At 42.9% G+C, this 12,313-nt stretch overlaps 1 protein-coding gene across 2 annotated transcripts in view; it reads left to right on the top strand.

Moving 5' to 3' along the window:
- Positions 1-12,313, top strand: part of aire (autoimmune regulator) — a 48,494-nt gene that overhangs the window by 24,597 nt on the left and 11,584 nt on the right. For both annotated transcript variants that reach the window (XM_087993772.1, XM_087993771.1), the window contains exons 12-13: positions 1,233-1,238; positions 8,307-8,390. In XM_087993772.1, the coding sequence (XP_087849898.1) occupies positions 1,233-1,238; positions 8,307-8,390 (90 nt within the window). The remainder of the gene's footprint in view (positions 1-1,232; positions 1,239-8,306; positions 8,391-12,313) is intronic.

The following is a 12,313-nucleotide window of genomic DNA, read 5'->3' as shown; positions in this document are numbered from 1 at the left end:
TTCCTTGGTTTTGCCGGCATTGAGAGCTAGGTTGTTCTCCATTTTCCCATGTCCTGCACCTCCTCTCTGTAGTCTGTTTCGTCACCATCTGAAATTTTACCAACTATGTCATCAGTAAACTTGTAAATGGCATTAGTCTGATATTTGGCGACGTAGTCATGGGTGTACAGTGAGTACAGTAGGGGGCTGAGTACACATCTTTGGGGGGGCTCCAGTGTTGAGTGTTAGTGAGGATGACATATTGTCCCCATTCTTCACTGATTGTAGCCTGTAGGTCAGGAAACTGCGGATCCAGTTGCAGAGAGTGGGGCTTAGTCCGAGATCACTAGGCTTAGTAATCAGTCTTGAGGGGATAATAGTGTTGAAAGCTCTACTGTAGTCAATGAGTAGGATTCTTACATAGCTGTTTTTGGAGGAGTGACAGGCAAGTGATATGGCATCTGACGTGAATCTGTTGGTCTGACAGGCAAATTGGATTGGGTCAAGAGTAGTGGGGAGGCTGGAGTTGATGGATGCCATGACCAGCCTTTCAAAGCACTTCATGACCACCAAAGTTAGGGCCACTGGGCGGTAGTCATTAAGACATGCTGCATGAGCCTTCTTAGGCACAGGGGTGATGTTGGCCCTCTTGAAACAGGCAGGGAGAGTGGCCTGCTGCAGGAAGAGTTGAAGATGTCTGAGAAGACCTCTGCCAGTTGGTCTGCACATGCTCTGAGTGCACGGCCTGGTACTCCATCTGGTTCTACCGCTTTCCTTGGACTCACATGAAGGGAAACTGATCTGACCTCTGATGCAGTGACTGTTGGGTTAGGTTCGTCTGGACTTGTCAGAATAGGTGTTACCTCTCTGCCGAAAGTCTGCTCAAAGCGAGCATAGAAAGCGTTGAGACGATCTGGGAGGGATGTGTCATTGTCTGCTATCTTGCACTATCTCTTTTTAGAACCTATGATGTCATTCAGTCCTTGCCATAGTCACCGGGTGTCTGTCTGGGTCTCTAGTTTGGATCAGTATTGGTCCTTGGCTGTCCTAATGGCTCTGCGAAGGTCATACTTGGATTCCTTATATTTGAGTGGCTCTCCTGATCTGAAGGCCTCACACCTGGTTTTTAGCAGGTTCTGTATGTCCTGATTCATCCAGGGATTCCTGTTGGGAACACAGGGATCGACTTCCTCGGTATGCATTCCTCCACACACTTACTGATAAAGTCTGTGGTGGTGGCATACTCGCCCAAGGTACCTGCGGACTGTTTGAACACGGCCCAATCAGACAATTCCAGACAGCACCAGAGTTGATCCTTTGCCTCCTCTGACCAGCACTACACCTGTATCTGCAAGAGGGTCTCCTGTAAGCCACGAGAAGAAACACGGCATTGTGGTCGGAGTTCCCGAAATGTGGGCGGGGGATGGAGCAGTAGGCATCTTTCACAGTGGTGTAGCAGTGGTCTAAAATATTCGGGCCCCTGGTGGGGTAGGTAATGTTCTGGTGGTACTTGGGCAACACCTTCCCTGGATTGGCTTAATTGAAGTCGTCAGTTACAATAAACAGGGCCTCGGGATTTTCCATCTCCAAGGTGTTAGTGGTGGAGTACAGCACATCCAGAGCTTCCCTAACCTTTGCTTGTGGTGGTATGTACACAGCAGTTAGTATAGCTGTAGTAAATTCCTGTGGTAGATAGAAGGGGTGGCACTTAATGGTGAGGAATTCAAAATTTGGGGAGTAATGGTTGCCCAGGGTTGCAATGTCCATGCACCACAAATTGTTGATTAAAAAGAAAACCCCTCCACCCTTTGTCTTTCCCGAGGAGGCTGTATGGTCCATTTGATGGATAGATAAACATCAACCTGAAGTACACAGTCAGGAATGGATGGGTTGAGCCAGGTTTCTGTGAAGCAGGGTGCACAGCAGTCCCACAGTTCTCTCTGCACTCACGCTGGAAGCTGACCGTGATCTCAGTTCGTCCATCTTGTTTTCCAGAGATTGTACATTTGCGAGGTACACAAGCTAATAAGAGGCATAGATACAGTAGATAGCCAGAGACTTTTCCCCAGGGCATCAGAGAGTGGTGGGAGCTGGGCAGAAGTGAAGTCGGAGCACAAAGCCGGTCGGGAAGGGAAGTGATTGTTATTTGAGTGGGTGTGTTCTAGATGTGGGAGGTCAATGACTCTGGTGTGTCTGGCTCGTATAATTGTGGAAAGTGTGTGCACGTTCAGCTACTGACAGAGCATATTGCAGCACTGATGAAAGAACTCGAGGGCCTTAGGCTCATCCGAGAGAACGAGATCTTTCTGGACAAGACCTTCAGCGAGGTTATTACACCGACCATCCCAGAAGGGAGCAGAAGAGAGCAGACGATGAGGAAGGCAGAGAGGAGACAGGTGCAAGAGACCCCGGGGGAAGGACCTGTCAGGAACAAGTTGAATCTTTTGGAAACAGTAGAGACAGATGACACTGCCAATCCGCGAGGCAGCCAGGTCTGTCAATCAAACGTTGGCATGGAGGCAGAGCGGAAGAGTTGGACATCGCACAGAGCCGTGGTAATAGGGGACTCCATAGTGAGAGGAACTGACCGGGGTTTTTGTGGTAGCAGGCGGGACTTAAGGATGGTGTGTTGCCTTCCTGGTGACAGGGTTAAAGACATCACAGACAGAGTGCAGGAAATCCTCAAGGACGAAAGTGAAGAGCCAGAGGTGGTGGTACATGTCGGCACAAATGACGTCGGGAAGAAGAGGAGGAACATACTACAGCGGGACTTCGGAGAATTAGGAAGAAGGCTGAAAAGCAGGACGTCCAGGGTGGTTATCTCCGGTTTGCTTCCAGTTCCTCGGGCTGGTGAGGCCAGAAACAGGGAGATAATGGACTTGAACGTGTGGCTGGTGAACTGGTGCTGGAAGCAAGGATTTAAATTCTTGGATGACTGGGGTATGTTTTATGATAAGCATAAATTCTACAAGAGAGACGGTTTTCACCTTAATAGGTTAGGGACCAGCATTCTGGCAGACAGGTTTGCTACTGCAACACAGCTACGTTTAAACTAAGTACCTGGGGGGGAGGGGAAAAACTGGATTTTTAAGAAGGAAATTGAAGGGAAAGTTAGAACAAGGGAAGTCAAGAAAGACAACTGTATCAATGAGGCCGAAAACTCAGAAAGGGATCATGCTGTAAGGTTGAGTGAAATAGGAGTTGATGGGAAGGGTGGGGGCAGTAACGAATTAAAAATACTATACATGAATGCACGAAGCATTAGATATAAGATGGATGAGCTTGAGGCTCTTTTGGAAATTGGCAGATATGATATTGTGGGGATAACTGAGACGTGGCTTCAAGTGGACATGGCCTGGGAAATGAATATTCAAGGCTACGCGTGCTATCGTAAGGACAGACTGACGGGCAGAAGGGGTGGGGTGGCCATGTTGGTAAGAGATGATATTCAGTCCCTTGCGCAGGGGGACCTAGAATCAGGAGATGTAGAGTCAGTGTGGATAGAGCTGAGAAATACTAAGGGTAAAAAGACCCTCTTGGGAGTTATCTACAGGCTCCCAAACAGTAGTCTGGATGTCGGATGTAAGTTGAATCAGGAGCTGAAATTGGCCTGTCACAAAGATGTCACTACAGTTGTTATGGGGGATTTCAACATGCAGGTAGACTGGGAGAATCAGGATGGTATTGGACCTCAAGAAAGAGACTTTGTGGAGTGCCTCCGAGATGGATTTTTAGAACAGCTGGTGCTGGAGCCTACCAGGGAGAAGGCAATTCTGGATCTGGTATTGTGCAACGAACCAGAATTGATCAGGGACCTCGAAGTGAAGGAGCCATTGGGAAGTAGTGACCATAATACAATAAGCTTCAATCTGCAATTTGAGAGGGAGAAGGTACAATCGGAAGTGACAATATTTCTGTTGAATAAAGGGAACTGTGGAGCAATGAGGGAGGAGCTGGCCAAAGTTCAATGGTGCAATACCTTAGCAGGGATGACAGTGGAGGAACAATGGCAGATATTTCTGGGTATAATGCAGAAGATGCAGGATTAATTCATTCCATAAAGGAAGAAAGACCCGAGGAGGAGGCATGGGTGGCTGTGGCTGACGAGGGAAGTTAAGAAACAAATAAAGTTAAAAGAGAAAAAGTACAACATAGCAAAGATGAGTGGGAAAACGGAGGACTGGGAAGCTCTTAAAGAACAACAGAGGATTACGAAGAAGGAAATACGCAGAGAAAAAAATGAGGTACGAAGGTAAACTGGCCAAAAATATAAAGGAGGATAGTAAAAGCTTTTTTAGGTATGTGAAAGGCAAAAAAATGGTTAAGACTAAAATTGGGCCCTTGAAGACAGAAACAGGGGAACCTATTACGGGGAACAAAGAAATGGCAGAAGAGTTAAATTGGTACTCCAGATCTGTGTTCACTGGGGAAGACACAAGCAATCTCCCTGAGGTAACAGTGGCTGAAGGACCTGAACTTAAGGAAATTTATATTTGCCAGGAATTGGTGTTGGAGAGACTGTTAGGTCTGAAGGTTGATAAGTCCCCGGGGCCTGATGGTCTACATCCCAGGGTACTGAAAGAGGTGATTCGAGAAATCGTGGATGCGTTGGTGATTATTTTCCAGAGTTCGATAGATTCGGGATCAGTTCCTGCGGATTGGAGGGTGGCTAATATTGTACCACTTTTAAAGAAAGGTGGGAGAGAGAAAGCAGGAAATTATAGACCAGTTAGTCTGACCTCAGTGGTGGGAAAGATGCTGAAGTCTATTATAAAGGATGAAATTACGACACATCTGGATAGTAGTAACAGGACAGGTCAGAGTCAGCATGGACTTATGAAGGGGAAATCATGCTTGACTAATCTTCTGGAAATGTTTGAAGATGTAACTCTGAAGATGGACGAGGGAGATCCAGTAGATGTAGTGTACCTGGACTTTCAGAAAGCTTTTTGATAAAGTCCCACATAGGAGGTTAGTGAGCAAAATTAGGACGCATGGTATTGGGGGCAATTTACTAACTTGGATTGAAAGTTGGTTGGCTGATAGAAAACAAAGAGTAGTGATAAACGGCTCCATTTCGGAATGGCAGGCAGTGACCAGTGGGGTACCGCAGGGATCAGTGCTGGGACCGCAGCTTTTTACAATATATGTTAATGATATAGAAGATGGTATTAGTATTAACATTAGCAAATTTGCTGATGATATAAAGCTGGGTGACAGGGTGAAATGTGAGGAGGATGCTAGGAGATTACAGGGTGACCTGGACAGGTTAGGTGAGTGGTCAGATGCATGGCAGATGCAGTTTAATGTAGATAAATGTATGGTTATCCACTTTGGTGGCAAGAACAGGAAGGCAGATTACTACCTAAATGGAATCAATTTCGGTAAAGGGGCAGTACAAAGAGATCTAGGTGTTCTTGTACACTAGTCAATGAATGTAAGCATGCAGGTACAGCAGGTAGTAAAGAAGGCTAATAGTATGCTGGCCTTCATAACAGGAGGGATTGAGTATAGAAGCAAAGAGGTTCTTCTGCAGCTGTACAGGGCCCTGGTGAGACCACACCTGGAGTACTGTGGGCGTTCTGGTCTCCAAATTTGAGGAAAGACATTCTGGCTATTGAGGGAGTGCAGCGTAGGTTTACGAGGTCAATTCCTGGAATGGCGGGACTACCTTATGCTGAAAGACTGGAGCGACTGAGCTTGTATACCCTTGAGTTTAGAAGACTGAGAGGGGATCTGATTAAGACATATAAGATTATTAAAGGATTGGACACTCTGGCAGCAGGAAACATGTTTCCGCTGATGGGTGAGTGCCGAACCAGAGGACACAGCTTAAAAATACGGGGTAGACCATTTAGGACAGAGATGAGAAGAAACTTCTTCACCCAGAGAGTGGTGGCTGTGAGAAATGCTCTGCCCCAGAGGGCAGTGGAGGCTCAGTCTCTGGATTCATTTAAGAAAGAGTTGGATAGAGCTCTCAAGGATAGTGGAATCAAGGGTTATGGAGATAAGGCAGGAACAGGATACTGATTAAGGATGATCAGCCATGATCATATTGAATGGTGGTGCAGGCTTGAAGGGCAGAATGGCCAACTCCTGCACCTATTGCTATTGTCTATTATCTATTGGCAGAATAGATAATAGTGACTGCTGGACAAGCACATGGATGGCAGTAAATTGAGAGGTGTGTAGGTTAGGTTGAACTTAGATTAAGATAATGATTGGCACAACATTATGGGCCGAAGGGCCTGTACTGTGCTGTGCTGTTCTATGTTCTATATATATGTCTGGGCGGTTTGTTCATCTCCTCAATTCATCACCTTCAGCAATGTCAGAATTCGCTGGAGATAGTGCGCAATAAATCAAACACCACCATTCCCCAATCCATCACAAATGTAAGTCATCAAACTGTTCAATTTTATCAAATTGACTAAATTAGCTTAAAATAATATGCATACCATTTCTTTAATCTCATTAACACAAACGTTAACTATTTATTGTGATCATGAAAGAAAAATAGTCAGAGGAACACAGTTCTGAATCACCAATCCAAAATCACAAAACTAGTTGTGTTGGTTGTATAGTCCGTTTTCCTTTTTTCTTTGATACTTTGATGTAACTTGCACAGTAGTGATTAGTCGTTAGATCATTGATTGGTTGGTCAGACCCAGGGATATTTCTAGACTTTAGTATTCTTCCTTTCGGCAATTCTGAATGTAGTTTTTCCCTGCTGTTTTGACAGAGAAATTGCCCAGAGAGGTTAACTTTTCAGAGTAGAGGAACATAGAGAGAAAGAGAGAGAGAGAGAGAGGGAGGGAGCAAGAGAGATATGTTGATACTGTGTGCATCTGGGACATCTGTCATCTTCAATTTCATTCTTCTCTCAGGGTATGTGTTAAACTGCAGTGAATCCAGTCAGAAGGTTGTTTCCATGTTGAGCTCACTGGAACACACAGCTGATGCCAGTTAAAAAGCCAAACAAAATGCTGTCTCCAGGAGGAAATGCCCTGGAAACACATAACAGGGGGTGCCTAATTGTCTGGACTGTGCTTTCACTTCTCTAAGAAAGCAACGTTTTAATTACAATTCACAATGTGCTCCAGGTAACATATTTCTGCAACTGCAAACATCTTCGTACAAAGTTTTCCCCTTTTAGTCCTCAATCCGAAATAAATTTAAGTAGTCTTTAACACAGTCCCTCAAGATTGAAGATTGCATTCTTTCTGGGGGTTTTTTGGCTCTGAAGGGACTAAATGGTCCAGTATTGGTTCAATACCACAATTCCTACTGCAGGCAAAGGAGGTAGTATTTGCTCAAATAGATGAGTGGGATGCTAATGTTTTCAGACCTTCCTTCCACTATATGGACTTGACCTCATTTGGGCTTATCAGAGATGTTCCTTACAATTGGCACCTTCATGAATGTTTCTTCTCTAGTTTGAGCCATCTTGAAATGGGGATTGTCACAAATTGGTAGGGAAATTGCATTTTTTCAGAGAAGCTTGAGGACCTTAATTGTCAATACAGTGACCAGAGCTGAGCTTTCTTTCTTTATGGAGCAGTGAGGGATTCACTGGGTTCATTGACAATCCTGGGATCTCAACCTTAGTTCAAGTAGGAAGTATCTGTTTAATAACTGTTATCCCCACAGGGTCTAGGAACACAAGACCACAAGTACTGGACAAAGTGTTAAAAACCAGAGCACACACCAGCTATGAATCCAATGCACAAGAATTTATGCTCTGTTGCACTGGTCTTCTCAATGCAATTTGCCAGAAATTGGCTAAACCATTAGACGAAATCAAGAAATTTCAAGTGCAAATTATGTTCAGCCCAAATCAAAGTTCTGCAATTTTGTTTTGTGCTAGTTGAAAGGAAATTGCACTTAAAACTAGCCCTGCCCATGTTGCAGATTTACTTAATTGACATTGTGAGTTCCCATCCATTGTAGCTTGTGGAGGGCTCTCAGGATTAAAGCTGCTTTTAGGAGCATGGACACCAATAAGCTCATCTATACAATATACTTCTAAAATGTTTATCTTTTTTCAAATTTTACTCCAAAACTGACTACTACACAACAATGATGTAAACACCAAGCAATTTATTTTTACCTGCCAAAGGTTTCTACAATCTAAAACACCGCCAGTTTGAGTTGGTCCATGGTAGATGCTACATTCATCGATATACAAATGAGTTTGATAAAAACTTGAGTTAAATTTAACTTCTAAAAACAAGAATCATTTGCATCCAGATCATCAGTTGTGCCCAAGGCTAGATCTCCTGTGTGGCCTGTTTAATTTCTTGCCTTCTCTTCCTCTCTCCCTTTAGGCTGTTGAACACGAAGTAGAAGCAGATTCATTTATTAATGAGCAGCTCTTCAACAAGGAAGAGTTTGACTCAATTCTCCGAGAGGTGAGTTTGTAATAAATGCAGGGAGTACAATGAGGATTAACCTAATATGGAGGGGACTGTAGGTCAGAGACTGGCCTTTCACACTCTGGGACTGGATAGTACAAGGGTACAATAGACAGTGTGGGATATTGAAATTTTAAAAGTGTTTCTGAAGCACAGAGTTCAGGAATGGGAAGGATGAAGGGAGGTCTAATCAGATTCTGTTGCCCTGTGTCTCTGAAACCATAAATGGGGAAATTGATATATTCCAGAAAGCCAGTTGGTGAAGGATACAACTGAGATTAGTTGTATCAATTATATTCATGTCAATTAAGTCTGCTAAAGAAGAGAATTTGAGAATGCAATTATCTTGGCTACATTTTTAAAAGTTTTATTTGCTTTTAAAATCTTTTGTACTTCTGGGTATTTCACCCTCCAGCACATCAAAACTAGTATCTGGCCCAGTCTCAGGGAACAACTAGGAGATTCCAGTTCCGAGACACTTCTGTGGCCATTATTTTATTATGTGATCTATTTAAGCTAGCGCTTCTACTTACAAATTTATGTTTGGTGGGGCGATGACTGTAAGATCTCCCCCTTGTACCAGCAGAGGACTTTTCTGCAGTAGGTGACTTTTTTCTGACACAGACATCACTTCCAGTTCCACTATTAGTGCTTCTACTGTGCTTTCTTATACTCCACTCTTTTATTTCAATATGCCAGTCTATGGGCCTTAATTCTTAGCTATCATCTTGAACATCCAACCAGTAATTAAACTTGCCAGCATCTTTTGTTTTGCACATCCCTCAGTTGTGAGCTGTCTCCATTCAGTGCACCCCTCTGGAAGAATTGCCTTTGATTGTGATAGCTCTGTCCTGTGTGTCATGATGACTTACATTATTTTTAGTCAACCTTTGGTCGACCATATTATGTTCCTTAGGACTTTCTTCACAAGATCCATGACCATTGGAGGTTCAAGGTATCTAACTTACTTCTAACAGCTGCATAGAGTCTGAGATTTTGTAAGTGATTCTGATTAATCATGAGGAATAAACCACAACAATTGATTGCCATATCAATGAACTACTAAGTTACCACATGATTTATTATAGTATCAGAGCTTTGCCATTCCCCATGATTCTCCCTTTCATAAATACAAAATCACTTGCTTTAAACTCTATCTCCAATAGCCTTATGTGACACCCAAGTTCCCCTTTGAAATGTCTTGGAGATCACAAGTTTGATGAAAATCAGTGACCATGCATGTAAAGCAATTAAATGTTTTAGAAAAACATTGAAATAATTATAGTACTTTCTGGAGCAGGAGAACTACATCACAGCACAGAAGACAGCTTTGAGTTTTGCCCAAAGTCTAACTGAGACATCCGCCAATCATCTGAATTTTTTTACAAAGGTTTCCTGTGCCAAGGAGGTTGTCAATTTGCCGTTTGATTGTTCAGCTAAAATTGTATGTATCATATTATCAATCACCATATCACTCCTTTCATAGAGTCCATTACTTTTTTTATAGTTATTTTTATCCGAAAAAGAAAATTTAAAAGACTTTTTTTTACAAAATTATAAAAGTAATACAAACAAGTATAAGCACCAATATAAAATTAAATTAAAAAATTTAAAAAACAAAAGAAAGGGGGAAAAAAACCAACTAACTACTAATCTATTCTACAAAGAAACAAAACATAAAATAGGATATCATACATTACTAAGTAAATGTAGTTAAATAACTAGATACATGCTCAAAATAGATTTACATCAAGTCATAATAAAACCCATATTTATACGGCATTCCTCCTCCCGGGGGTCCCCGAACCAGCCAGAACCATTACCACAGCTAAACAAAAGCCCTGGACAGAATAGCCAAAATATCTGTGCCGATATAGTTCAAAGAGGGCTGCCATGTTTTATGAAATAATTCCATTTTTTGGTGCAGCATATTTGTGAGGAAGTCAAAGGGGATATATTCCATGACTATCCTGTGCCAGTTCGAAAGTTTGGGGGCCTTCAGCTACTCAATTCACTAAAGTACTTTTCCTTGCACAAAAGGAGAGAATGGTAAATAATTTCCTCCCGTACACATCCAGGGAGGGAAAATCTGAAGACCCCAAAATCTGAAGAGACACTGGATCCCATCTAATCTCCGTACCCAACATCTCTGTCAAGGCATTTTCTATTCTCTCCCAATATCTGCGGTTTTTATGGCATGTCCATAGACAATGCGTGAGAGTGCCAACTTCTATTTTACATTTCGGACACATTGGGGATGCTCCTGCCTTGAATTTTGCAAGTTGTTCAGGTGCCATATGAGCCCTGTGGAGTAACTTTAATTGAATGGCCTGAGTTCTATTAGATAGAGATCTTTCTGGCATTTTCCCAGATGTCCTCTCACATTTCTAAAGAGATTTCCAACCCTAATTCTTGATTCCAGGTTTTATCGTTCCATGTCCTTCGGTACCTTATTGTATAGTGAGTGGTAAAGAGTACTGACTGAGGGCAGCCCCATCGGCCATAGCACTCTCCTTTCCCTATCCGATTTGTAGGGATTGACTATCAGTGTGGTCTTCTTTTGTATAAAGTCTTGTATATGAAAATACCGAAATGGTCCCTGTTAGGCAGTCCAAACTTCTGGTGCAAACTGCTCGCAAAATAACCTCCCCATCAAACAGGTCTCCCAAGCAGGGCATCTGTCAGCCCTGGCTGGAATCCTGATGCTCCCACTATAGGGGCTATAAGGGTAAGTTTTTTGCAGGTTACGCTCATCTTGTTGCATTATCCTCCAGGCTTTAATTGTATTTAATACAATAGAGTTTTAAATAGTCCATAATAACTCTCATCTTGTCCTTAAATAAAAGATTGATGAGGAGACATTTTGCTTGGGAGGTCTCAATATCTAACCAGATTGATTGTGGGTCACAAGAGGCAGAGTCAGCTATATAGGATAATAAGGAGCTCAATTGGTACCTCCTGAAGTCTGGAAAGTCCAGTCCTCCCCCTGCCTGTGGAAGCTGCAGCTTTGCTAATTTGATAAGGGGCTGTCTATGATTCCAAATAAAGGAGCCGAGCCAGCCGTAAAGCTTGTGCAACGCCTGTCTCGGCAGCATCAAGGGGAGCATTCTCATAGGATATAGAAGACGAGGTAGGATATTCATCTTAACTAAGGCTATTCTGCCTAACCAGGATATTGGGCGATCTCCCCAGCGTTGAAGGTCCTGCCTTATTTTCTCTAATAAGTGTACACAATTGGCTTTATACAGCTGACCAAACACTGGAGTGATAAAAATACCTAAGTATAGAAAACCTTCTAGTGACCACCGAAAGAGAAAGCAAGATCCATCCGTTAAATTGGATACACTGGCAAGACCACCCAATGACATGGCCTCCGATTTCATAAAATTGATTTTGTAACCTGAGAACATACCAAATAGATTAACCACTTGAATTACGCAGGGCACGGTTGTCAAAGGATCACTTAAGAAAAGGAGGACATCATCCGCATACAGAGTAATTTTGTGCTTCCCCGATCCAACCCTCGGAGCGGTTGTATTAGGGTCAGTTTGAATAGCTTCCTCTAGTGCTTCAATCACTAGAGTGAATAATAATGGTGAAAGAGCACATCCCTGACGACAGCCCCTGCCAACATTAAAGTGATCCGAACCTAAACTATTGGTGATTACCGCTGCTTTGGGATCATTATATATACTGAAACCCATTTAGTAAATACCTCTCTGACATCGAACCTTTCCAGCGTATAAAAAAGATATGGCCATTCAACCCGATCAAATGCCTCCTCTGCATCTAGGGAGACAACTAAACCCGATATTGTTCCCTGTTGACAGGCTTGTATCATATTTAAGACACTTCTAATATTATTAGTTGACCTGCGACCCTTTATAAACCCCGTCTGGTCCTCTCTTATAATGTATGGT

The sequence above is a fragment of the Chiloscyllium plagiosum genome, unplaced genomic scaffold, assembly GCF_037043375.1.
Source record: "Chiloscyllium plagiosum isolate Xiang-an unplaced genomic scaffold, Cpla_swu_hap1 HiC_scaffold_13, whole genome shotgun sequence".
In the NCBI taxonomy this organism is placed as follows: domain Eukaryota; kingdom Metazoa; phylum Chordata; class Chondrichthyes; order Orectolobiformes; family Hemiscylliidae; genus Chiloscyllium; species Chiloscyllium plagiosum.
This window is presented reverse-complemented; position numbering and strand designations above follow the sequence as displayed.